Genomic DNA, 26501 nt, shown 5'->3' with positions numbered 1-26501 from the left:
TATTGAAAAGAGTTAATTTAGAAGGAAAAATTGGCTAAAACAATCGATAATCATTCTTTGCCCTTCTAGGGCCTCAAGGACTGCAGTTAAATCCTTAAATTAATTAAGTAAGTCCTGAAGCATCCCTACAAGGCAGGTATTAATATCTCCATTTTACAGGTGGGGAAACTGAGGAACAGAGCAGGTGAGTGAGGAATACTGAAACCTGGAGATATGCTGAGCTCCTCTGAAAAGCCACCACCCAGCAAACCAGCATCAGCGCCTAGAACTGCGTCTAGGAGGTCCACCTGTCAGACACCCTCCCCCGCCCTGCCCTCACCAATAAGCAAGCTGCTTCTCTCGACAGGAAATTCACAGCTACACGTGTCAGAGAAGATGCTGACTGACTCATTCCCAGAAATGTTCAGATGCCAGACCACTATGGATTGATAACCCCTATTTGTCATTGCAAATGTGCTGCTCATCGAGCGTCAGTACGTTAACTCAGACACAATTACACAAAACCCGATACCTGTTTCAGAGAGCTACGGTAGCAGTATCTTTTCCATCAGCAGCCTGTTTATCAGCATGTCCCCTACGCACCTTAAGCCTTGATATGAGAGCCACTGGGTCAGTGATTTGCAGCTGTGCATGCATATCAGATGAGAAAAAAACTCCACCCCAATAAAATCTCACACAGGCTGGTTTTACCTTCTTTATGTTTTATTTTAAAATTAAAGCATGGAAACTAACAATCCCACCCAAAACATTACAGTCATGTTGGATGCACAGTCTAGTCTACCCTGAGAAAAGCAAAACAATAAGATAATACTAAATTGCACCCTGGACAATATTCTGGATTTGGATCATTTATAAAATGATTTTTAAAATATCACAAAGGTGACCAGGTTTATAATAGTTGAAATACAAGACAAGACCATCATATAGTAGAAATATACTGAAATAGAGTCAATACAAAGAAACACTTTTTACTGAACTCTCTGCTCAAATATAACGTGGCGTCAATTGTTCCAGTGAGTCAAATATTAAATTATGTCAAATTCTGTTCAGAGGGTTTCATATCTACACCCCTAGCACTTTTGCCAATAGGAAAAATTGTACCCAGAATAATAAATATAAGACCATGACGTGTCTCCTTCCTGTCAACTTTGTAAACGTTTTCTTATATTTATTCTCCAGCTGCTTACCAAGGGCTACCTGCCCACCCCACATGCATGGTTGTGACTCCCACTGAAGTCATAGGAGTTGTACCTGTTTAACTGGGGTACCTGATTTAAGTAGAACACACTACTGTGCATGGGTATAAACCGTGTGTATAAACTGGGATTTCACAGACAACCCTTTGTGCCCTGGTGAAATGCAACTACACCTGTGTACTAATAATGAAATGACTGACATGCTGCACCCTAGTGGCAGGATGGAAATAAACCACCCACAAACCTTCGGTGACATTCTGCGTTTCTACAGTGTGTTTCTATTGTAATGTGGTACGCAGTGGTGTTGTAGCCTTGTAGGTCCCAGGATATTAGAGACAAGAAGGGTGAGGTGATAGCTTCTGAAGTTGGTCCAATACAAAAAATATGACTTCACCCACCTTGTCTCTCTCTTGCACATGTGATTTTAGGATTTTACAGATGTTCTTCTACTATAGAGCCCTCTGAGCTCCAATTGTCGATTAGTCACATCCACCAAAACCACATTGTTTTAGATCTAGGAAACTACTACATTAAGAGAGAACGTCTGGATCTGTGTTCAGCTTGAGGTCCTTATCAGTCCCAAATTAAACAGATGGCAAAAGTCTGTAGCAACCACAATATAGCACGCTGTGCTGGAAACGGCAGCAGCTATGTGCCCAGACAAGAAACGGTAAAGCTGGGACACCACAATCCAACACAAAGCGAACTGATCGAATCCCTGGAGCTCGCTGCTCAGTGTGTGTTACGCAATCTTCTCTCTGCCCCATCCACAAAGCTTGTCAGTCTGTTACAGGGCTTCTCTAGAAAGACTGTCTCTTTAGCCCAAGTTGCAGAGACTCACGCTTTTACCTCTGGAGGTCACTGATTAAACCTTGGTGTTGGCCCTGATGATATCACTCACATTTTCACTACTGAGGGCACCAAAACATGTGGAAGGAAGAGCTCTGTCTTCCCCCAACCTTCATAACAACCAGGAATCTCCCAGCATATGGAAGCCCATTGGCCTAATGGAGAGTTTGGAAAAAATGCAAAATCCCAACTCCGATCTTCTGGCATGAGAGGAATTATTAAAGGTAAAATACGAGGAATTGTTCCATTTGGCCCACGCTCCTTAAGAGAGAGCTCACAAGACTGCTGTTTAGAGCAAGCTTACCTTTGACTGTCCAAACTGGTCACTGCATTAATTGTTGGCCTCTTGCAACGGATATAGCAAGATGGCTGCAACTGACACAGACAGCAAGGACAAAAAGACTTAGGCCTATTTGTGCTGCCGACTGTAGTTACAAATTCCAACCAGGTTTCGAATTGCTGTTATATGGCTCTTGGCCTGCTTTGCAGAGCTCTTTAGAACAAGGGACCAAGTAACTTCTCAGAACTTCACCTTTGTTCTCTTGCTCCCCTGCGGTGGACTTCCTAGAATCGTTAGTACCGATATGTGTCATTTTAGATGGTCTCTCTTTTTAACTCTCATGACCGTACTTTGTGGAGCTCATAAATTATTGAAATTAGTAATAGTCTTGCCATGCTTAAGCCCATGCTTATGGTGCACTCATTTTCACTCACCGCCAAGTAATCTGGTAACTGTGAACAAAGAGATTTTTTTTTTCATTGTGCTGTGAAATGGCTTTGGGACGTCTGCGCGTGTTCATGTTCTACCGCAGCTTAAGCTTTCCCTTTTCTGCAGCACGAACACGTTGAACATTAAACTACCTTGCAAAAGGCAACCCTAAGAGAGAGGGCTTTAACTGAGAGCTCCATTCTGCAATGTGCTGAGTGCCTTCCACGTCCTAATAAGTCTTAACACTACACGGCATAGAAAAAATTAAACAAAATAGTTAAATCTACAGTGAATGCTTTTGTGCCTTGTTCTGAACTGAGGTGGATGAAATGCAATGAAACCCAAAACTCTCCTGGCTTTAGATTTTGCAATTGAGGCTCATCCCAGATACGGTGAAGACATTCACTGACTATGGCTACACTACAGCTTAAGTCAACATAAGCTATATCACCCAGGGGCAGTGCTTAATTTGGGCCAAGGCTGAGCCCCCCGGGGGGGGGGGGGGCTCTAGGCTCAGCAGTTCATAGCCCTGGCTATGTAAAAAAATTGCTTCAGCCCCGGCATCTCTTTCATTACAAATTAAGCACTGCACCGGGGGTGAATTAGCCACCACCCTGAGCAACATAATTTATGCCAATTTAAGTGGACAGTGCTACGTCAGCAGGGGAGCTTCTCCCACCAACATAGCTACCGCCGCTCACAGGGGCTGGAGTCATTACAGCTGTACCGCTGTAAGCTCTCTGGTGTAGCCATAGCCTGGGATTCACACATCTTCTCAGTGACCCTAAGGCCGATCTTTGATCATACAGAGAGATCATGTGACGCTCATGGTTTTAACATGAAACTAGTAGAAATTCTGAGTGGACTAAAATGTTTGTATGAACCTCTGTGAATGAAAGGTGTTGCGTTTCACATCGCTCTAGTTCGAATACTACGCAATATATTCTTGAGGGGTCTGTTGACTCTAGCATTAAAACAAAGCCATGAACTCTGTGTTTGTAATTACGCTGCATACCATGGCACTATAGAATTTCCCAATATGAAAGTGACAGTGGGGTTAGAATTCCGATACCCCGGCTTCACAAGGGCCGAACTACCTGAGCTGTTGGAAGCTCGCTGTTAGCAAGAGCGAATATATTACACACACTGCTGAGCCCTTCTGATTCCAGCCAATAGAAAGCAGTGGAAAAATACACAGTTAACAGCCAGCTCTTTGTTGAATATACATATGGCTTTCAGTCCAGTGAAACGACATCTCTGAGTGAGAATTTGAGATCCTGGCTGCATTAAACCCTATTTAACTCAGTCTCATCTGTCATCAGAAAACACTCACCTCCTGAAAGGCATTTTTAATAAGTGGAGTGAAACCCGAAATCACAGGCTTAATGCCAGCTGTGGCTTGCCTTCCTCTGAAGATGCTGGAGGGTGTGTCTTTCGGCAGGTAGAGTATTATAAGGGCCTTAAAGTTTGAGGGGAAGAAAGGACACACATTTGAGAATAAGGAGAAATGAAGTTAGTATTTGTTATCTCCTTATTTGCAACATTACTTATTCTCTTTGGTGCAACAGATTCAGGTAAGAAGTCAGGTACATTTCTTTTTGAACTTTTGCTTGGAATGTCTTAGCTAGGACAATTCAAGTGCAGCTCAACTCTTGAAAAGTGACTATGTAAAAACAACAATTTCTTGCTCAACAGATCTAGTCCTTGAGTGTTTTCCTAGTCATAATTACTTATAGATGTAATGCTTCTCAGCCATGCAGATAAGAGAAAGAGTGCTGGATTCTTTTCTCTCTGTTTTGTGCATCATCAACAGAAGTGTTCACTAAGGTTTGAACTACAGAGTCATTCCGTTTTTCCATGTTCTGAACAGAATGGGCATTATGAGCTATGTATACAGACTGGGATGAGGAATTTACCTATTGTCATATATAGAAAACTGTGCTCAGAATTTGTGCTGCAACATTCAACTCCAAGGGGCTCCCTCCTCAACCAGGGGAGACCAGCTCCAAGCAGCTCGTGGTGCACAACCCAGGAAAAGACAAATGGCGGGCCATTGAAACAGTCAGACAACTCAGCCAGCATTTCCCCACCCTGAATAACCATGAGTCACCATGCTAGAGACAAAAAGAAAAGAAAAAAACTCTTTATAAAAAGGAGGCTTGAGACTGACATCCAGCTGAAGGGCAGTCGCTTGGTGGGTACTGTCTGTGAAATGCTGGATCCCCTCCATGGGCGGGAGGGGACACACTGGGAACTTGTCCAATGGCAACAGATAATTTGCATTAGAAGAGGGGATTTATCTAATATAGATGTGGAACATCTGAAGTTGTGCCCTTCTGTTTATTTTCTGGATCACTTGGCTGTGTGGCATTCCCTTGCTATTCCGTCTCTGACTCAGTGGTTTTTTTCTATTAAATAAACTTTTTCTTTCTTGTGCCCCCAGGCCGGTGTCTGTTGTGCAGGCTGTGTGGGGTGTGCGTGCCAAAGTGACCAGTTATCTGGGGAGCTGGTTTCATTATCCTGGGGGTGAAGAACTAGAGGGGAGAAACCCAAGTGCCTGGTAGTTCAGAGCTCAGGAAAGATAGATCTGGGGAGACGCGGGACCAGAAGGGCTGTTGGGGTCACTGGAGTAACTTGGCTGGTGGAAGCCAGCATGACTCCCTCATGCATGTGGGCTGGTTACTGGTGGGAGGGCTTTGAGCCATCACAGCCAGCATTGAGGCTCCGCAAGGTGACAGAGCAGGCACATCCAGAACCCCTTACTGGTGTGGGTGATCCCCAAAACATCACAATTGCTTTTCCCATTGGTGCAGACAGAGAGAAATAGAAGTCTTTGCGCTTACCATCCCCCTGCAGACCAACCGCACCTTCATCGCTTTCCACTTGTAACTGAACTCAGCTGTTTTGAATGAAAATGGAAGTTACATGCTTAGTGTCACCAGGCACTGTGCACAAAATGTGTCTTGGCATCTTTATGGCAGACCTGCAGTTGGATAGGTATCAGCAACCCTGTTACAGTATTTATGGTGGGTTGTTTCCATATACTGTACACATCACAACAGCCACCAGTGCTATCTGGGAAGGTGCAGCGGTGTTGGCCAAGCTGCAGAAAAGCCGGTAACCAGATAGAGCAGATTGCTGGAAGGAAGCTCTCTGCTAGACATATGTCATCTTTAAAAAATAATCTTCAGGATCTTACAGTTAGAGAGAAAGCAAACCCAAGGCAAGCACAATAGCAGGGTGGTGTTATACCTGAGAATAAACTTGATCTCACCTTCAGAAGTGGGTGCTATAGGAAGCAGAAAGGGATGCTAGGCATCACTTTGAAGCATGATGAGCACTGTGAACATCATGTTCTGAACTTTTTTTGAAGTATTACAGCTAGATACAACAGTTTCCAATGGCGTTTCAGTGGGATCGTGACCCCCTGTAGCTGTAGGCTGATGGCTCTTTGTAGTAAACAGGAGATTTCCCTGCATGATGCTGCACGCTCCTATCTTTTCTGACTCTCCATTAATGTGTTACAATGATTTGTCCCTTCGTAGACTTCTTGAAGAAATCAGATGCGCTTGAGTTCTTGGGCAAAATCCGCAAGCGCCGTGATGTGGATGGAGGCTGTGCTGGTGGGAGATGCACCTTTGAAGAAGACAATGATGTTTTTGATGATACAAGCTTTGGGGTTAGTAGATGGCATGCTGCATGGGAAGCTGGAGGGCTTGAATCATATTACCATAGTAATATGGGACGACTTCATTTGTTCCATTAAGGGTCACTATGGTCCTTCATTTGCCTTAATTCATGTAGGGCTAGAAAAATGTAATCATAGAAATGCAGGGCTGGAAGGGACCTCAAGAGAGCATCTAGTCCAGCCCCCTGTGCTGAGGCAGGACCAAGTAAACCGAGACCATCCCTGACCGTTGTCTGTCCAACCTATTTTTTGCAGTGCAGACATACCCTATGACGACCTTAGATTAAGACTTTGTATCATCCTGGTACATTGCATAATCTGCAGTGATGAAAGTCACCCTGGTGCAGACAGCCTGTACAAAGACGTAGGCAAAACATAAGGCCCTCTTAAACCTCCAGGGCAACAGCAGTGTTTAAGTCCTGGTACGAGCTCTCTAAACTTCACCCCAATGAATCATGTTCTTGCCCTGGTCCAGTGATCACCACTGCACCATACTCCAATTAGGATTCAATATTCACTAACAAAGTAAAGGCACAATATGTTATTTCTCTTGTGGTAAAGGGATCGCTACTGACTAGTTTATGAGGAAGGGCAACTGGTGTGGCAACTGTCCCTATGGAAAAATATTTTGGGGGAAAAGCAACTGTCAAAGTCAGATTCAAGACTCACAAAATTTGTCAGACCACTCTGTTTATTAGCAAAGCACTTTGCGAATGCACCCAGATATGTGAGCCTCCTGCAAAGGCTCAAGCTAACTTATTTAAACAGATAAGGGAAAGCCAATTTAACATAAGAGACAAAAGGAAGCAGAAACTGACAAATATACATACATATCTTATTTGCATACTAACGTTTACCAATCTCCTAGCTCAGTTGACGCTCTAAGTTAATTAGTTTGAGGACCCATTGTCTCACGCTCCTTAATGTTTCTCTTCCTGACAACTATATTTCAACAAACCCTTCAAACAGCATTTCTTTAATGAATTATAATTTCAATATAATTCATTCTACTTTCACAATCCCTCCTTTTGGTTAAGCTACGCAATGACCAACAATTACTGGGTTCCACATATCAATCTTTCTTTATCTCTTTGTTCATCAGTGATATTTAAAATCATCAAATTAGCACTCTGGTTTGGGGCAACTATCTGTGTAGCATGCCTGACACAATTTTGAATACAACAGGAAAGTAACTGAAAACATACAAAAATTATTAGGATTCCAAACAGGAGAGTTAGGGCTCCCTGAAACAACCAGTTTCCTATGCCAGAGAAATTGAAAAGGTTACTTAGCCACTTCCATAAAGAACTTGGCTCTTCGTGGGGAAGATATGCAATTTGTTCTAAGCGGCTAGCACGATCTATTACCTCATTGGTGTTGTCTGGTATATGCACACAGCAGTCTTTTCCAATGAGAGCACAAGTCCCTCCTTTTGCCGCCAGCACTATGTCCAATGCCTGACGGTTTTGGAGGGCCATCTGTCGGATTGCCCCTGTTTCTTTGGCCAGGGCTCTTAAACTTTCTCCAGTTTCATCTGCCATTATTTCAACTACAGCTTGTAACCTTAGGAGCCTTTTTGCATGGTGTATTACTCCCCCTAATGGTATGAAGGAACCGCCAATGGCCTCTTCCCAGGGTAAGGGGCTTATGTTATTTACATACCGTTGGGCATCTGTTAAGTCCCTTCTTTTTCGCCTGAAATTGCGGAGGCGTTCTCGAGGGAAGGTTCCTAGCCCTCGGAATTGTGGGAAGAGTCGGGCAGGATAACAAATTCCTGACCAATTATCTGGTAGTGCGGTATAAGCTCTGGTCCCACACACCCAGTGATGGCCTATTAAGGCCGGGAAGGGTCGGTTGCACCCATTTGTCATATAGGTGTTTGCAAAGGAGGAGGAGTATCCCCCAAAGCGTACAGGGTAATTCTCCTTACGAGGAGTGGTGTTATTTGCATGACATTGAAAGATTGTATTGTTTTCACTAAGGTTACTGTAGGGGGAACATGAGATTGATTTCTCTGTTTGATGCAGGTTGAGAAAAAATTCATATCTCCATATCCGGCCCGCCACTTTTTAGTTTTGTTTGATAAAAGAATTGTCATCGTGGTCTCCCCAGACCGTAAGATACCAGCAGCCGAGGAACAGGCAGAGGCGCATGTTGGAGGCAAGGCTCTTCTGGTTCTGACAACCTCAACTGAGGGAACCGCAGTCACGGTTTTACCCCCACCAGGCAGTAGGCGCTAGGCTTGCTACTGCTTTTTTTTGTTCGTTGCCTGCTTCTGGCAACCCTTACGAGGGCGTAGATTGTAAGGTATTGCAGACCGTTCCTCTACATCGTCTTCTGGAGTCAAAATTGACTCTGTGTTGTCCTGAGGTGATGATTGGTTCTCTGGGGATGGTGCCTTCTTACACTGTGAAGCATGTATCCACACTGCGATGCCAGATGGTTTAACAGCCGTCCGTGTAGTAAGCAGTACCTGATGAGGACTCTTCCACCGGGGCTCCAAGGCATGCTTTCGATGATGGCGCCGTATGTAGACCCAATCACCTGGCTCAAGGTTGTGGCAAGTGTCGGAGATGGGTTCTGTGGGCCAGGCGACTCGAACCTGTGAATGGAAGTGACTTACAGCTTGCATTAGTCCCTTGCAAAACTGAAGGAGCGCACTGTGAGTCAAGTTCAAATCTGGAACGGGAGTAATGGTAGTCATAGCTCTCATAGGGCATCCCATAACAATTTCAAAGGGACTTAATTTATGCCTTTGGGATGGAGTGGATCTCATGTCCCTAAGGGCTAATGGTAAGGCTACTGGCCAGCTTAATCCTGTAGAGTCACAAATTTTAGCAAGCTTATTCTTAAGTGTACCATTTCGTCTGTCAACTGCCCCTGCACTCTGTGGGTGGTAGGGACAGTGCAACAGGTGCGATATACGGTCCAGGTGTTGAACAAGTTGTCCAGTGAAATGTGTACCCCGATCCCTGGACAGAACAGCAGGAATTCCCTTGGCAGGCATAATATGATTTAACAAACATTTGGCAACAGACAGCGAGTCAGCCTTGTGACAAGGAAAGGCTTCAATCCAACCAGAGAATAAACATACCCTAACCCATATCAATTCATATTGTTGACACTTAGGCATTTGTGCAAGAACGGTGCTTGAGGCAGACCCCGGAACCCCTGGGCCACTTTTACAGGTTTACCTGTAAATATTATGGCTTTGGCAAATGGTACAGGCTGCACAGTGGCGGGCTGCAAAAGAGCTAAAATGGGGGGCCCACCATCCTGTCTTTGTTACAGCAGAGACCATCCCCTCCTTTCCGACATGCGAAACACCGTGTAGCAGGGCGGCCAGAGATGGGTAGAGTGAAAGGGGGGCTACAAAGGCGCCAGTAGGCGAGCGCCAAAAGGAATCGGGATGTAGAGAGCAACCTTGGGCAACCTAGGATTCTCTCTCGGTTTCTGGGGCAGAGTCTTGGAGCAGGGCGAGGTCAGTGAGGGACAGGAGGGTAAGAGGAGAGCGGAGAACAAGGGACTCAGACATTTCGACTAGGCGTGCTGCAGCAGCCACAGCACGCAGGCAGGGGGGTAAGCTTTGGGCAACAGGGTCTCAAGTGGCAGAGAAATAAGCTACTGGGTGGTTCTTTTCTCCGTGCAGCTGAGTGAGAACTCCAAGCACACACCCAGATTGTTCGTGGCAGAAAAGGGTAAAAGGCTTAGAATAGTCAGGCAGCCCTAAGGCAGGGGCAGAAGCCAAACCCTGTTTGAGGCAAACAAAGGCAGAATTGGCCTCAGGGGGCCATGGCATGGGATCAGGCACAGAGAATCAAGTGAGTTCCTGGAGAGGTTTTGCAAGGGAGGCATATTGGGGAATCCATTGTCTGCAAAATCCAGCCATGCCTAAAAACTTCCGGACCTGGCGTGGGGCGCGGGGTCGGGGAAAGCTAAGGATAGCTTGGACACGGGTGGGAGAAAGTGCACGGGAATCCTGGGAGAGGAGAAAGCCAAGGTATGTGACAGAAGCTTGACAGAATTGTAGTTTACAGCGAGAAGCTTTGTGACCCTTATTTGCTAGGGCAGTAAGGAGCACTAAAGAGTCAGTTTCAGAGGCAAACAATGAAGGGGAACAGAGGAGTAGATCATCTACATATTGGACTAGAGTGGACCTGGACGGGAAAACAAGGTCACCAAGGTCTCGGGCTAATGCTTGGGAAAAATATGACTCCTGGGGCAGTGTGGTCCATGTGTACTGTTGCCCCTTGTAAGAAAAGGCAAACAGGAACTGGGAGTCAGGGTGAACTGGGACAGTAAAGAAGGCAGAGCACAAATCAACAACAGTAAAATGAGTTGCATCTGGTGGGATAGAAGCCAGAATCGTCGCTGGGTTAGGGACAACGGGAAAGGCAGGTATGAAAATGCGGTTAATGGCCCGAAGATCCTGAACAAACCGCCATGATTTACCATCAGCTTTTCGAACTGGGAGGATAGGGGTGTTACAGGGGCTGGAGCAGGGGATAATAATGCCTTGTTCCCGCAGGGCAGTCATGACTGGATCAATTCCAGCCTCGGCTTTGGGGTTTATAGGGTACTGAGACAGGCAAGGCAGAGGTTTGGAGGAATCAACAATAATGCAGACGGGGTCAATATGTAAATGGCCCACTTCAGATGGGTGGGTTGGCCACAGAGAGGATGGGACCTGTGAAATTAGGTGTTCAAGGGATGGGACCAATGGGCAGCAGGGGACCGGAGTGGAAAGGGGAGTTTCAGACAGCAGGGAGGCTACAGAATCACTCAGAGAGGACTAAGGGATTTGTAAGTAGACACCATCCGGGGAACAGTAGATGGTACAGCCAAGTTTACATAACAGGTCCCGACCCAAAAGGTTCACCGGAGTCGAATCCGAGAGGAGGAATGCATGGTCCGCGGAAAGGGGACCAACCTGGACTGGTAGAGGCTTTGAAAGGGGATAAGGGGTTGGGACTCCCGTAATGCCCACAGCGGATATGGTTTTTTCAGAGTGGGGAACCTCAGGCAGGTCGGCGTACGAACTGCAGAGAGCGAAGCTCCCGTATCAACAAGGAAAGGGAGAGAAAGATCATTAATAGTCAAAACACATTCACCCGTAGGAGTGAGAGGCAGTAAAGGAGCTAAAATTTCCTGAGGTTTCCTGGTGTTCTGTCATTGCTGTGGGACAAAGTAAGTCTGGGGACTGTCGGGCTGTGCCGATGGGGGGTCTAGCTGGTTGTTTACAGAGCTATTAGGCCGGCGCGGACACTCGTTTTTCCAGTGTCCGGGTTGTTTACAGTAATTACAAACACCCCCAAAACCCGAAAATCCAGTTCCACGGCCCCTCCCGTGACCACGTCCCCCTCCCCTCGGATTCCACTCCAGAGAACCTTTTGGGTCGGGACCTGTTATGTAAACTTGGCTGTAAGTCAGCTGGATTTTTGTTTGTTTGCCCATTGTCACCCAGGTTGACATATATACTAGAGCAACCTAAAAAAATGTAAAAAGAACGAGGAGTACTTGGGGCACCTTAGAGACTAACAAATTTATTTGAGCAGACTCATGATGACTCATTACACAAACTAAAAACTATTCCCCATGCTAATTTTCCCCCTACTGCTACTCATGCCTTCTTGTCAATTGTTTGAAATCGGCCATCCTGATTAACATTACAAAAGTTTTTTTTTCTCCTGCTAATAATAGCCCACCTTAATTGATTAGTCTCATTAGAGTTGGTACAGCAATCCCCATTTTTTCATGTTCTCTGTGTATATATATATCTTCCTACTGTATTTTCCACTGCATGAATCTGATGAAGTGGGCTTTAGCCCACGAAAGCTTATGCTCAAATAAATTTGTTAGTCTCTAAGGTGCCCCAAGTACTCCTTTTCTTTTTGCTGATACAGACTAACATGGCTGCTACTCTGAAACCTAAAAAAAGTCTCTCTTTTTGTTTCCCAAGGAAGAGTTCTTGAATTTTTTTCTCTTTAGGAGCTTGTTACAGCGCCTTCACTACTCTGGGAAATATCAGGTATCTAGATATTTATGCCTAGATCTACATTTTAAAGAATGAAATAGGTTATTTTGCATTTCTTCTACCAAGTCTGACCTATTAACTATCATAGGCAGTGATGCTGTAGCCAGGTTGGTCCCAGGCTATTAGCAACACAAGGTGGGTGAGGTAATATCTTCTATTGGAGCAACTTCTGCTCGTGAGAGAGATGAGCTTTTGAGCCACACAGAGCTCGTCTTCTGATCAGAAGCTCGTCATTCTTGCCAACAGCAGTGGGTCCAATAAAAGCTATTAACTATCAACCATTTTCATGGATTTAAGGCCAAATGGGACCATCCATAATGGTCATCTACTCTCATCTCCTGCATAGCACTGGCTGTAAAATTTCATCCAACAATTCCTGTAGTGAGCCCAGTGACTCATGTTTGAACCACAGTCCTCTGTGCCAGTTTTCCAGGCTGATATTCAAATAAATTAAAATCTCCAGTTCACATCATCCACAATAATGTATTGATTTGCATTCTTCTACAGCCCCCATTTCCAGGCCATCTTGGTACCACGCATTCAACTGGAAAACGGACCAATTCATCTTCAGCCAAATATTTGACACAGGCCCTAACTATGACTAATATTTATATTGTGATAGAACAAAGAAGCCCCAGTCAGGCCCTGAGGTCTAACTGTGCTGGGTGCTATACTGAGAGAAAGGAAGACAGAGATCACATGTCTAAAAGCCTACAATGCAAAGAGATAAACACCAGACAAAGGGTGGGGGAAGGGATGCGACCAACAGGCAGAAGGATGGAGTGAGGGTGGGCACGTCATATTAATGCCAGGACTTTTTGTCTTTACTGTATTTGTTTTATCTCTCTTATAAAACTGAAGAGTCAGGGGGACTGTGGGGCAGTCAGGGTTGCAGTGGGGCAAAGGGAGGAATTATGGGAGGGGGAGGGAAACTCAAGAGCAAAGACGAGAAGGGTTGTGGGAAATGAGAAGCATAATAGGAATGAATGGTAAGGTTGGGTATTTGAATGGCTGCGATGTGAGAGAGGGGCAGGGTGAAGCCACTCCTGGGAATGCAGCAGGTGATGGGTGGGGAAATGCAGCATCACCAATTTTCTTTCTTCCCTGCCCCACACTTTCAGACTCAGTTCCACCCAGCGACGGAGTCTCCACCGGAGCCCACCATGACGCCGCAGGTACTTTGCTGTTTGGCTCGCTGGATTGCTTTGACCCAGAAGCGCTCTCTGGAGCACAGTTCAGAGAGGTCTTTGATGAGGAAGGAGAATTAAAAGCTGCTGTGGTCTACAGACTCATCAAGCCAAGGCAGAGGAGGGCAAAGACGAACCACTTGTAAAGCAGATGACAAATCTCATACGCTGGTGCTCATGGGAGATTTTAACCAGAGAGAGAGAGAGAGAGAGAGACAGCCTTAACAACTACCATCGCTAGCTTTGCCCTAGATACCCAGATTAGTTACCTCAGCATTAGCAGTGTCCCCATGGTAGTTCTTCCAGTCAGCACAGGGAATGTTGGCAGGTCAGAAGTAGCATAATCTGTGTACCTAAGGCAAAGTTAGCAAGTTTTAAGGGTGATCATATCTCTCTCTCAGTAATAACAATCTCCTGCAAACACCAGGCCACAAAACTTGTCACCCCCACTGCTTACGATCACTACCTCTGGTGGGCTATATTTATTTGTTTCTCTATCACCCCACTCCAGCCCCAGCCCACTTGTTTGTCTCGTCCACCTGTTACACCTTTTCTTTAAGATGGTAAACTCTTTCGGGGTGGGGACAGACATTTATACCCTTATACAATGCCTAGCACTATAAAGCCTACCCTGGTTGTGGCTTTGAGATCTTACTACAGTGTAATTACTTTACTGCAGTGTAATTAGGCTTGGAAGGATTAGATTTTTATCAGTAAATGTCAATAAATGTTGATTTCACCATACACGCACAAACTGATGAAAAATATCTCCATTGATAATTGAAATTTGCAGACAGGCAAAGTAAGGAAAATGCTTCTTAGACCTTATTAGAGTTTGATTTAAAGATGTTTACTTTGTATATTTTGACAAGTGATGTTGACAGTTCATGTTTTGATGGCTATAAAGCTTGAGCTTTTTGAATCTCAGTCATTAAATAATTATTGTCTGCCCCCCATAATTGCCTGCAACTGTAAAATTTAAATTGACAAAAAAATACTTAATCTCCATAATTTTGCATAACTGTGAATATTTACATCAATAAAAATAAACCAATATTATCTGTCAAAATTATAAAAAAAAATAAAAATTGAATTCTTCCAAGCCTAAGTGTAATATTAAATAATAATTTTCATTTTTCAGCTTGTCTATCTGTTCTACAGCTAGAGCTGGGAGAAATTTTTTGGATGAATAGCTTATTTGCCCAACCCTGTAATTTTGGGTTTATTGAATTCAAGTTGCATTCGGCTACTAATTTTGATTTTAAAAAAACCTGAATTTTTTTAAAGAATATAAATGTTTTGTTTTGACATTTTCAAAATGAAACATTTTGACGTTTGTAAAAAAAATTTATGGGAAAAACACACCTGACAACTGAACAAAACATTTCATTCTACCTGAAATTATTTTTTCCAAGCAAGAAAAACTGAAAAACTTTAATTTCAGTTTGACCAAAACAATTCCCCCCCCCCCCCCCAATTCTTTGGTTTGCCACCAAACCAAAAAAAATCTATTATTCAATCAGCAATGAGTGAGGAGTCAATAGACTCAATTCTTCATTCTCCTTCCTCTCTTATTCTAAACCACAGGATTTTACGGCTTCCACTGACATAATTATCCATATGTGTTCTACCAGTACAATACCCAGCTCCTGCAGACAGGTCAGATACACAACCTTTTACCACAAAAAATAAATTTAACTCTGCTTGGGTTAACTATCTGGCCAAATATACAACTAGTCAAGTGCAAAGTGAAGGTCTGACTCTTCAAAGCCTGTAGGTTTCCATTCATTTCATTAATTTGCAGGAGTCTTCACCATCATCTGTTCCACCTGACAGTTCATCTCTTTGATTGATGCCCAGCTGGATCAAGTGGATGGATTCACTGGTGAATGCCCATTTGTGGTCAGAAGAAACCCAAGGAACATTCAGTCATCTCTCTTCCACAGGTAGAAGAAAAAGTAGCAGAAATTGGCTACTTGGAAGTTCTCTTGTCTGTATTAACTCTGATTAATAAAAAGCATGCAAATAACGATGAAACACATCACTCCCTGACTCAGATAATACAGAAAAAAAGACACCAGGCTACTCCCTCCTCCCAGACCCCAAGCGACTTGCATTCTAGCTACATATGTATAAAAACAAGTACCCAGAAATGCATTTCTCAGGTTTAACTGTCAGAGGTGATGCACAAAACAAGTAAGACAGAACCTAGACCTAAAGGTTCAAAAACAATAAAGCTGATTGATTAGAATTTAAACACCTTTTATTTCAGAACTAAGAATAAAAGTGCAATGTGAGGAACACAAAGAGTGTCAACAGCTGTTTATAGATACCACATATTACCATTTATTTACTTTGCTTTTAAAACTCTGTATATTAATGTAAAATATTCTGCCTTGCTCTGTATTTAAAAAACACCAACAGTATTTTCTTAACTATAAAGGAGTCCTAGAGTTACATTGGTCAGAAATGACAAGGCTGTTAAAGAAAATACATTATTGTCCTGGAGAGGTTGGGAGTGTTGGAGTCATGATACCCTTATTCCAGGCTGCTAAAAAGCAAGGTAAAACTCTGAGCAGAAAGCAGCTTGCAGCGTGGTTTATACATTAAGATGCTTGCACCCTGCATAAACCAGCCATATTCAAGTTTAAAAGAAATAAAACGGTTGTGTCTAATGTGGACACACAATAGCAGGCTGATCTGGTTAACACAGCTCCCTGCTCTAAACACAATGATGGTAGTAAGTACATTTTAATGATGAAAGACATCCTGTCTAAATACACCTGGGTGGAAGCCCTAAAGGATAAAACCAAAAAGAGGTGACGAGGGCATTTAAAACTATTTTCAATCAAGTCAAAAATTATAGATGGACTGTGGAAAAGAATTTGTAAACAAAGCTTTAAAGAATTTGTTAACACAACCGGGCACATACTGTTTTGTTATCAATAATGAAGTTAAAGTGGGGGTCGTGGAGAGGGTTAACAGCACTTTAAAACGAAAGATGTGGGGGTACTTTACATCCCACAGCACCTATTGGTACCGCAACATGAGGCAGGCTTTTATACACAGTTACAACCGAAGTTACCACAGCGGGCGACCGACCGATGTTAACAGTTCTAACGTGCTGGCTGTGTGGAAAACGGTCTAGACGGGCAGTTTTAAAATAAAGTGAACACAATCCTTTTTAAGATCACGTCCTAAGAGTACCTGAATCATAAGGGGCATCAGTTAATTGGGGACTGCTATGTCCGCTGTTGCTTTCACATCTGTGGCAGCAACAATGAATTTATCACTATCATACATGGCAAACTGCATTATGTTCGTTGGAGTAAGCAGCACATCACTACGGAAATAAAGACAGACCAGAATAAAAACATTTCATTTCGTTCGGAAAGCTGATCATTCAATGTCATCTGCACTTTGGGAAAGTTGAGGGACAGTGACCATAAAAAATGATGGGGACCCCTCTTTGTTTAAGAACTACTAAAAGGCCCAGGCTGGTTATGCCCTATTAGGATAATCAGGGATTACCTGTTATGTAGGGGGCTGAGTTAGACTGGATATTCCACAGTCTTTTTAGAAAAGCTGGGCTGATTCTGAGACAGGGACTAGAAATTATTAAGACTCACATGAAAATGGATGCAAAACATATAACCAAAAATGAAGTGACCCACATACCTAGTGCCATTACACACAAGGAAGGCACGTACATGCAACAGGGAGGCTCTGGTCTAGTAATGATTAAGAGAAAAAGAGCAGCGTTGTGCGTCCATTTACAGGCCCTCCCATGCCCTTTAAAAGGAAAGCTGCCTAAAGCCATCGCAGACAAATGTGAAAGCCGTCCGAAGAAGAAGACCATAGATCATGATAAAGGGGATATAGACTCCCTGGGGGGGCCACGAGCAGGTTTCCGGAGGGCTGCCAAGCAGGCCAGAAGTCGTCTCACTGGAGCCCAGGGCAGAAAGCCGAAGGCCCACTGCATGGGGATGAAGCCTGGGGCACTGAAACCCACCACCTGGGGCTGAAGCTGAAGCCTGTGCAGGCCCCAGAAAATTGCCCTGCTTGCTACCCCCTAACGCTGGCCCTGGCTTTTAGATGGAGAAAAGCAGTTATGGTGGTACAGGTGGGCCTGTGGAGTTTTTATAGCATGTTGGAGGGGCCCCAGAAAGTAAAAGCTTGAGAACCCCTGTTGAAAACACAACACAGCTTTAATTCATGGCGGTCCTGAAGAATGTGCTGAATCCCAGCTGGATTTATTTCAAATAGCCCCTAATCTAACCAGTATTGAGAATCACTTTTCTGGTGAGGTGCGACCTCGGCTGCTTTAACGGTGAATGCCCCTCGAGAACGTTTTGTTTCAGGACACAGGGACCATCACTTAGACCTCAGCAACACTTTGCAGTGCACACGCTGCAAGACAGCAAAAGAAGACGGTTCAGACATTGATGACAGTGCCAGGATCGCCCCATGGCCACCCTTTTTACCAGCTGGCTGTCAGCCAGACAACAATGCTTACCCTTACCAAGCCTTTATAGAATTGATTTTAAACTACCACAATGAAATCTTCTCTACGCAGGTGTCCCCCAGAGGGTTTCAGGAAGACACAGAGGGAACTCACGAGAACACCACCTGGCTGGTGTGGGTAGCAGGGGGTTTACTCCACAATTTCATTTTTCAAGAAAAAATGCTGCTGAACGGTGTGGATGTGAAAATTAAACTCACACATAGCGAAGACACTTTTTGCCTCATGAGTGGGAATGCCGGTCAGAATTATAAAGTGCATATTTAGTGCCGCGACTCTCTTTCTGGATCGTCTGAAAGCGGCTCCAGGGGTCCTTTGGGGACATGCAGAGGCTCGAATGACAGCCAACGCAAAGCGCCCTGGGGACTGACTGGGGATGACAGTATTTAATATTCCAGCCAGCAGTCACATCAGTAACCAGGAAAATCTCTTTCTGGGGCAGTCACCCAAGCAGCTCGTTACTGGATTTGCAAATAATGATGCCTTCGGTGGAAATTATGCTAAAAACCTTTTTGACTTTAAACATTACAATGCTGCCACAAAAATTGTTGCCATTTTCAGCCTCCACTTATAGACCATTTGTAGTGTGGCTGTCACTTACCCATGGCCTGGCTACCCCCCAAAACAGCTGTTCTTGGGGAATTTTTCTAAAGGCGCAGTTCTCTTTGCTCTTTTGAAGCTGGTTTGCGAGAGCTTTCTTCTTTTTGCTGTTGTTGGGTATCTTGGTAGATAGCGTATGATGCCTCTGCTAAATAACATGCATAAAACCCAGTTTTAGGATCCAGTAACAAATATTTTTAAAAGTTTTAAACAAAATCCTAGATTTTTAATGAAAAATTATTAATGGCGGTAAATTGCTGGATGAGGGATTTGAACTTCTGCAGAGTCACAGGCTACTGGGTCTTAAACACAGCGGATTAACCACTCTTGCTCTAATCATGTTAGGGTACAGCTTGGCAAATTACTGTACTAATGTTTCTTCAGTATGTAAATGCATAGCAGAGCTGTCAAAACTAACCCCTTCTTTACACTAAAAGGGATGATAAGCATCTTTTAAAAACTTTACCTATGCACTGTCATGTATATTTCAAATTACTTTTGAGTGACACCAAAATCTTCTGGTTGTGTATGGGAGCTGAGGGGAAGAGCAGGGATTCTGCATGGTTTATCTCTCCTGAAAACTGCTCTCTGATTACTTAACCAAACAGTCAAGTCATCAGTGTTTCACATTTCACAAAACTCCATATAGAATGTCTAAATAGCAGTCATTTGTAATGGTAGCAATTTTTGATTCACTTTAAGTCTTGAATATATTTAAGTTATAAGCAAATTTTAAAAATACAGTTATTTCAAAAACTTGCCACACTTACAGCATCTCAAAACTGTTGTGTAAACAGAATCAGAAACCCTTAACCTTTGCAATTGTAATAATAATCACAAATAAAAACTATACCTGTGGTCTTGGATATTATTAGGAATGAGGCCATTTTGAATTTGAATGCTGACTTGGTTTAAATTCCACCATATTTGGGCAAAAATAAAACAACAAGAAAACAAACAAAAAATAGAATAAGATCTATACATGAACCTGATCTTTAGGAGTCAAGTCTTTTTTGGGGGGGGGGCAGTAATTTCTGTAGCTATGCTCAGTTTCAGTCTTTTTTTGACACCAACATACACATCTACAATCTCTCTTGTAATTGTTACAATCAGAACAAGATGCAGAGAACTAAACTTCATTGTTATCTTCAGCCCGTAGGCGTCCATGTAACAGATTCCTGGGGCTGTTTGTAACTCTCAGTTTTCAAATGAAGAAACAGATTTTCCCATGAATTTAGCAAACTATGTCAAGGGCACCATTGCTTTCAGGAAACCAATAGTCAAGTTTTCAGACTCCCTCAGATACCAAGGCATATAGAAAGAAAAGGAAGGACCCAGACAAAATGTCACCAATTCTGCAGAGAAACTTTTTACATTTTTATCATGAAAATGGCAAGTTTTCATTTTCACTGAAAAGACTGAAACATTTTAAATGAAATTAGCAAAAGCACCCACACAGCTCCTGGCCCACACCCATTTTTAAAGAGGTATCCGAAGAAGCATTGCCTTTAGGAACTGTCTGAGGGGGACTGAACAAAAATCTCCTTTGAGTGTCTTCCCAAATGCACTCTTCATGCCTAAGAGGATTTTCACAAGTGCATACTATAAAAGTATCAAAACCTATTTTGCTTCTGCCTATTTGCCTTACTCTAAAGTGAATTATTGACAGCGAGGGATAAAGCAAATATTAAGTGTTCTATTGTCAGAGTAAATCTGCCTTCCAGGGTCCTTCAGTCACACACAGATCTTTGCTCTCAGACAGTCTCCTGTTGCATTAGCAATGGTTCACCGCTGAATCTCCGTGTCTGCCATGCAGTTCAAACCAAAACTTTACGCTTTTGCTTTTGTGAAACAAATAGTGACCCCTCAATATTTCCTGTCGCCTCCTTTCCTGTCTGCCCACTTCTGGGCGGGGCAATGGAGATCTGAAGTGGGGACAACTTCTCACTGGCAAGAGGCCCTTCAACGAAGCTCTGTTGCCCACCTTCAATCCAGACTTTGCCTTTGCTGCACACGTAACTGGGGGCAGGGGCATTGAAACAGTGTCTGGCCTTCCTGCTCTCACTAATGATGCCGCTAATTTTCTAGCACCTGCCCCACATTGTCACCACACCCAGAAGCCCATGATGGAGGTGGCTGCGACACAGAGCCTGCATGGGAGAAGACTCAGCCGCCTAGCACAGTAGGGAGTGCGACACTGCTTCAGAGACAGTTCCCTTTCCCTCACCGGCTGCACGCTGCCACAGCCTGCAGCATGCTCGGGCCCCCAGAGCTGTCATATGCCAGTGTGTCAGAGAGACCCCGAGGGCAACATATGCCAGACAAAGTAGGTGGGTTGAGAGAGCGTGTATCTGCCGGCCCTCAGCAAACATGGCTAGCCCCTATGCTGCCGGGAGGCGGGGCGGCCCTGTGAGGTGATATAAAGGGAAAATGTGGTTGGGAAGGGGCAGGGATAGAGAGTACCTGGGGGAAGCACCCTGGGGTGCAATCCTGTGTTCTGCTGCACGATCGTAATGGTCCCCCCTGGCCTTACAATCTGTGAACGGTAGAAGGTGGAAGAATTGAGCAGGACAGGGAGAAATACTGGGGGGGCAGAGAGGGAGCGGGAGGGAGATGGTGATGTGGCAGAAGCCAGAGGGAAAAGGGAATATGAGTGGGAGGGCCAGGGAGCAGGTGAGGGTCTGAGACAGAGGGAGCTAGAAGGGGGTGATGGGGCAGGAGCTCGAGGCTGGAGGAAGGAGAGAGTGACGGGGCTGGGGGGCATGGAAGGGGACAGAGAGACAGCTCTGCCACCCCCAGGCTAGGGGAAGGGACAGGAGCCCCCGCCACGCAGCTAAGGAGCAGGCCTGTGTTTGTGTGTGCGCATTTACATTGAATTTCCACCCCAAAATGATCTCACACCCACACACGTTGCAGGGCTGGGGTGTCCCCAAAGGGGTGAATAGTCAGCGGGCCAACCAAAAACAAAACCATTTTTAAAAATCAACCGCCTGGAGTTTTGCGGGGAGATGCCTGTGTTGTGAGTGCTTGGGGTCAGCCCTTCTGTTCACTGCAGATGTGGAGCAGATGTGAGGTGCCACCCACTAGAGGTCACTGGCGGTGCACAGCAGCCAGCGTCCGCACAACAAGGAGTTAATGACAAAGCCTGACACGGAGCGTCCTGGGGAAGGGAGTGTGCAGTCAGCTGCTGAGGAAGTTGGGACTGGACTGGAGATGCAACTTTCCCTCTAATGGCTGCCAAGGGGAAGGTAGGTGAGTGTGCGTGTTTGCATGGTGAATGAAGGGCAGCTAAACCAAAGTAGGAGCATGAAGCGGATGGTTACTGGTTACCTCTAAGCTGCCACGTTTGCTTTTCACTGTACAGCAAGGGCAGTCGATTACATTTGTTTGATTGGGAAGCTCTGGTTTGAGCGACGTTTCTATGCCTAGACAATAACAGGCGGACCCTGAATTCAATGCCTTAAGATCATGCCAGGAGTTAAGATCCATCTTGCTCAGGGCTTCGAAAATTGCAATGTCTCGGAATGACAGATAGGTTTATGAAGCCAGACAGCCTCTCATCAACTCCGGCTGAACTGGGGATCCTTTTACTCAGCAATAGAATTGTACGTTTGGATAGAGTTACGGTTACATGTAGGCAGATTTTAAAGCCAGACGGGACCATTAGGATGCACAGGATACAGAATTTCACCGAGTGATTCCTGCATCAGTGACATGTGGTTGAACTAGAAAGTATCAGAGAGTGTCTGAGAGCATAACTGCAATTAATTGAAAGAGCATATTCAATTTTCCTTTCCCTTGAATTAAATGATTCTGCAGTCATTAAATCCTTATTTTTCAGCAACTCTTCTAAACAGCTGAATCTCAATCCTAAATTAAAGTACTATCAACACATGCATCTAATTAAAAAACAAAACAAAAGTGTCCCAGCTACAACTGTGCTTAATTGTGTTAAGTAGTCAGGAAGCCTACTTCTTGGTCAGTCATTACCTATCAGGGTTAATAAGCAACATGTTGGATAGGGGACGTTAACCAGGTAAAAACCAGAACCTAGTGACCTTTTCTCCCCCTGACTTTCTCCAGAAAGAGGAGTGGGATAGTTTTAAGGGAAGAACTTCTGTTTTAAGGGTAAGAGACTGTTTATGGCCCTTTTTTCCGTTCAACATGTAACGGAGGAATTGTGAGTCTGCTCCAGATATGTTGTGGTCGTGTAAAGGGAGCTTTTCAAATTGCTATCCAGTGTATGCCCTATAGCTGCAGTCCTGGAACTGGATCTCTGGGAGCAGGTGAAGTCAGGTCAGTTGCTTGTGTTCACACCTGCCTATGCATTCCCCGCAATGTTGCAATCAAACACTACCAGAGACCTTTAGAATGGGGGATGGGGAAGGAAGAGTAGTTTTGATAGGAATTTTTAAAGTAAAACGTAACAGGAATCTCTTTCCTTAAACTCTTACATTTTGAGTTCTAATCCAGGATGACCATGTGCCATCAAGTGTCCTAAACATCATCATTCTATGCTGCCATATGGTGGGGTTTAAACAGTCACGCAGATCCGCATATTCTATTAAATTCTCATGAAAATTTACCTGCCTGGGGACAATATCTACTCCTGCACCTTTTGTGTTGATAATGGATGCCCGTAACAGAAAACATACAGTATTCTATTTGCCAATTCACTGGGGGAAAAGAAAGTGCCTACCCTGCATACATAGGATTTTGCCAGGCTGAGTTAGTATCTGCTTAGTGGAAGCCAATCAGCTGGTGCCTTTACAGTTCTTTTGGTTGCACAAAACACCACATTATCAGAAAAATCCAGCAAAATAGCATCAGTCCTCTGAACTGAACTAAGCATAATTCATCCTCGTTGTAAGACCAGCTCTAGACTTGCAAGTAGGTAATGAAAATGCTGCCATAGGGGATGCTCACCTGGGTTTTCGAGGGCTGACAGACTAATTCATACCATCTGTTCTCTGGGATTCCAGCAATCTCAGATGGCCCAGTGGAACAGGAGTGGCTATTTCAGGAGCTCTGGTAGCAGAGATGTGAATCCCGACCTTCAAGCTGAAAGGCAGACTGCCTCCTTCAGTGTGGAGAGGCTCACTACCATATTGGATGGAGGTGCTGACAACACCAGGACACGGAGGGCAGTAGGTGAGTGGCCTTTAAAAGACTTGATGCTTTCTGGATGAGAGAGACATTTCCATGTCCCTGTTATGTCTGTTTCTTCTCTGCAGTGGTGACTCTTATACCCAGTGAGGAACCATCTCCTCAGATAAAGCAATAAAAAATTAAAGCAAAGAAAATGTCATAAGGGGCTTTAAGAAAGAGAGAGGTGTGAGGCCAGGGTTCTCAGCTGGTGTAAGTCAGTCTAACACCACTGAAGCTACACAAATTTACACCAAACTTTTCACCCCACTTTTCCTCCTCCAAATCCCTGGGTGACTTCGTAGGGTGCAATAAATTAGGCAAAACATATAACTGAGGCTAAGATTTTGTCATAAGTATTTTTAGTAAAAGTCAGGGACAGGTCACAAGCAACAAAGAAAAATTCACAGAAGCTGTGACCTGTCCCTGACTTTTACTAAAAATGTAAAAGGGACAAAAAGGGAAGGGGCTGGGCAGCTGTGGGGTGGCTGGCAGCTCTGGAGCCCCCACCACCCGTGGGGGCTCAGAGCTCCAGGGATCCCCTCGCCCCCTCCCCAGCAGCCAGGGAGCAGGGTTGTTCCATGATTTTTGGGAGAAAGAGTGGTACGGTTGGTTAGGGATAAACTAAATGGGAAGAGAAGAGAAGGGGAAGAGAGGGCAGGGTAGAAGGGGCAGCTGGGGAGGGAAAGCTGAGATGCAGCGACCCTGAGGGAGCAGGTTGGAGCAAACAGCCAGTCAGCACAGAGTAAAGACAGTCCAGTCAAAATGGCCGATAGTTCTCTGAAGGGCCAAAGGGCCCTGCTTTATCTGCTTCTGTAGCTGTTCCGACTGGATCAAGTCTCTAGCTGGCTCCGCTCTGCAGTTTTTTAGGCTGGGAGGTGCATTTGAAATTGTACTAAAGGTCATAGATTCAAAACCCCGGTCTGTATACATATTTCACAATGACCATCAAGTTCAGAACATTACAAGCTTTCATAAAGGACTGTATTCAACATATTGTGATACACAACGTTGTATGCAACCAGTTGATTCAATTGCTTATTCTTTGGGGTTCAGACCTCTTGACATAAATCTAAAGGGAAGGGTAACCACCTTTCTGCATACAATGCTATAAAATCCCTCCTGGCCAGAGGCAAAACCCTTTCACCTGTAAAGGGTTAAGAAGCTAAGGTAACCTAGCTGACACCTGACCCAAAATGACCAATGAGAGGACAAGATACTTTCAAATCTGGGGTGGGGGGAACAAAGGGTTTGTCTGTCTGTGTGATGATTCTGCCAGGAACAGATCAGGAATGCAGCCTCACGACTCCTGTTAAGTTAGTAAGTAATCTAGCTAGAAATGAGTTAGATTTCCTTTTGTTTAATGGCTGGTAAAATAAGTTGTGCTGGATGGAATGTATATTCCTGTTTTTGTGTCTTTTTGTAACTTAAGATTTTGCCTAGAGGGATTCTCTGTGTTTTGCATCTGATTCCCTTGTAAGGTATTTACCATCCTGATTTTACAGAGGTGATTCTTTTACCTTTTCTTTAATTAAAATTCTTCTTTTAAGAACCTGATTGATTTTTCATCATTTTTAAGATCCAAGGGTTTGGGTCTGTGTTCACTTGTACAAATTGGTGAGGATTCTTATCAAGCCTTCCCCAGGAAAGGGGGTGTAGGGCTTGGGGGGATATTTTTGGGGAAGACGTCTCCAAGTGGTCTCTTTCCCTGGTCTTTATTTAAAACGCTTGGTTGTGGCAGCATACGGTTCAAGGACAAGGCAAAGTTTGTACCTTGGGGAAGTTTTTAACCTAAGCTGGTACGAATAAGCTTAGGGGGTCTTTCATGCGGGTCCCCACATCTGTACCCTAGAGTTCAGAGTGGGGAAGGAACCTTGACACCCCTGTTCTCCCCTAGGGGTGTCTGGACCCTGACTGTCACACTCCCTAACTACAAGTAGGCAACTGATTTGACTGGTCCTTCCTACCCTGCTGCATAGAGAGCTGGGATCCCAGAGTGCATTGCTCCACATGATGCACATGTCCCCTGGGCACTGTCCCCCAGCTGAGGCAGTATGGGACAGTGGCCAGGGTAGTCCCAGGATGCACTGACACAAAGACAGTGACGCAGCATGGTATGGGTGGGCAGGCAAACACAGTTGGATACAGGGTTGTGTTACGAAACACCGGCTGTGTGGACACAATACAATGTGGTGTGGTAGCCGTGTCAAACGAGCATGTCATGACCAGGTTACCATACCGCTTGTACTCACCATGCAGACAGGACTCTGGAGGTAGCCTGGCTGCAAACAAAGCCTACAGCCGTGCCAATGCCAAGGAGGGGGCCAGAGCGGGAGCATGTGTGGTCTGGAGGAGGTTTCTGGCCTTGTCATGCGAAGGAGGGCTGGAAAACAGATCACTAAAATTAAGCTGTGAAGGGAAGAGGGGGATTCTGTGAGTTTGATCAGGTCGAATCCTTGCCTGTGTAGATCACATAGCTCTGCGTCACCTGAAATAGATGCTGGGACCAGGGTTGTCTGCAGAGAGCTCTGCCAGGTGAGGCTTTCCCTGTGGGCAGCCAACACCGTGGTA

The 26501-nt window shown here is 44.6% G+C and overlaps 1 protein-coding gene and 2 long non-coding RNA genes across 6 annotated transcripts in view; 2 read left to right on the top strand and 1 right to left on the bottom strand.

Moving 5' to 3' along the window:
- The first annotated feature begins 11282 nt into the window (after positions 1-11282).
- LOC140914042 (uncharacterized) lies at positions 11283-15859 on the top strand. Its single transcript, XR_012159746.1, has 4 exons — positions 11283-11629; positions 12402-12470; positions 13598-13651; positions 15468-15859. It is a non-coding gene; the product is annotated as an uncharacterized lncRNA (long non-coding RNA).
- Positions 15860-17992: 2133 nt separating this feature from the next.
- On the bottom strand, positions 17993-26481 carry LOC140914041 (uncharacterized). The gene is made up of 4 exons (XR_012159745.1): positions 26183-26481; positions 23712-24049; positions 18787-18933; positions 17993-18073 (listed from the first exon to the last, which is right to left on the bottom strand). It is a non-coding gene; the product is annotated as an uncharacterized lncRNA (long non-coding RNA).
- ACOX2 (acyl-CoA oxidase 2) overlaps positions 21929-26501 on the top strand; it is a 30893-nt gene continuing 26320 nt past the window's right edge. For 2 of the 4 annotated variants that reach the window (XM_073350895.1, XM_073350896.1), the window contains exons 1-2: positions 21929-22033; positions 23768-23936. In XM_073350895.1, coding sequence (XP_073206996.1) covers positions 22016-22033; positions 23768-23936 — 187 coding nt within the window. In that variant the 5' untranslated portion in view covers positions 21929-22015. Of the gene's footprint in view, positions 22038-23767; positions 23937-26501 lie in introns of all 4 variants that reach the window. The other 2 variants (XM_073350893.1, XM_073350894.1) reach the window with 2 other exon arrangements.

The sequence above is a fragment of the Lepidochelys kempii genome, chromosome 7, assembly GCF_965140265.1.
Source record: "Lepidochelys kempii isolate rLepKem1 chromosome 7, rLepKem1.hap2, whole genome shotgun sequence".
Classification (NCBI taxonomy): Eukaryota; Metazoa; Chordata; order Testudines; family Cheloniidae; genus Lepidochelys; species Lepidochelys kempii.
This window is presented reverse-complemented; position numbering and strand designations above follow the sequence as displayed.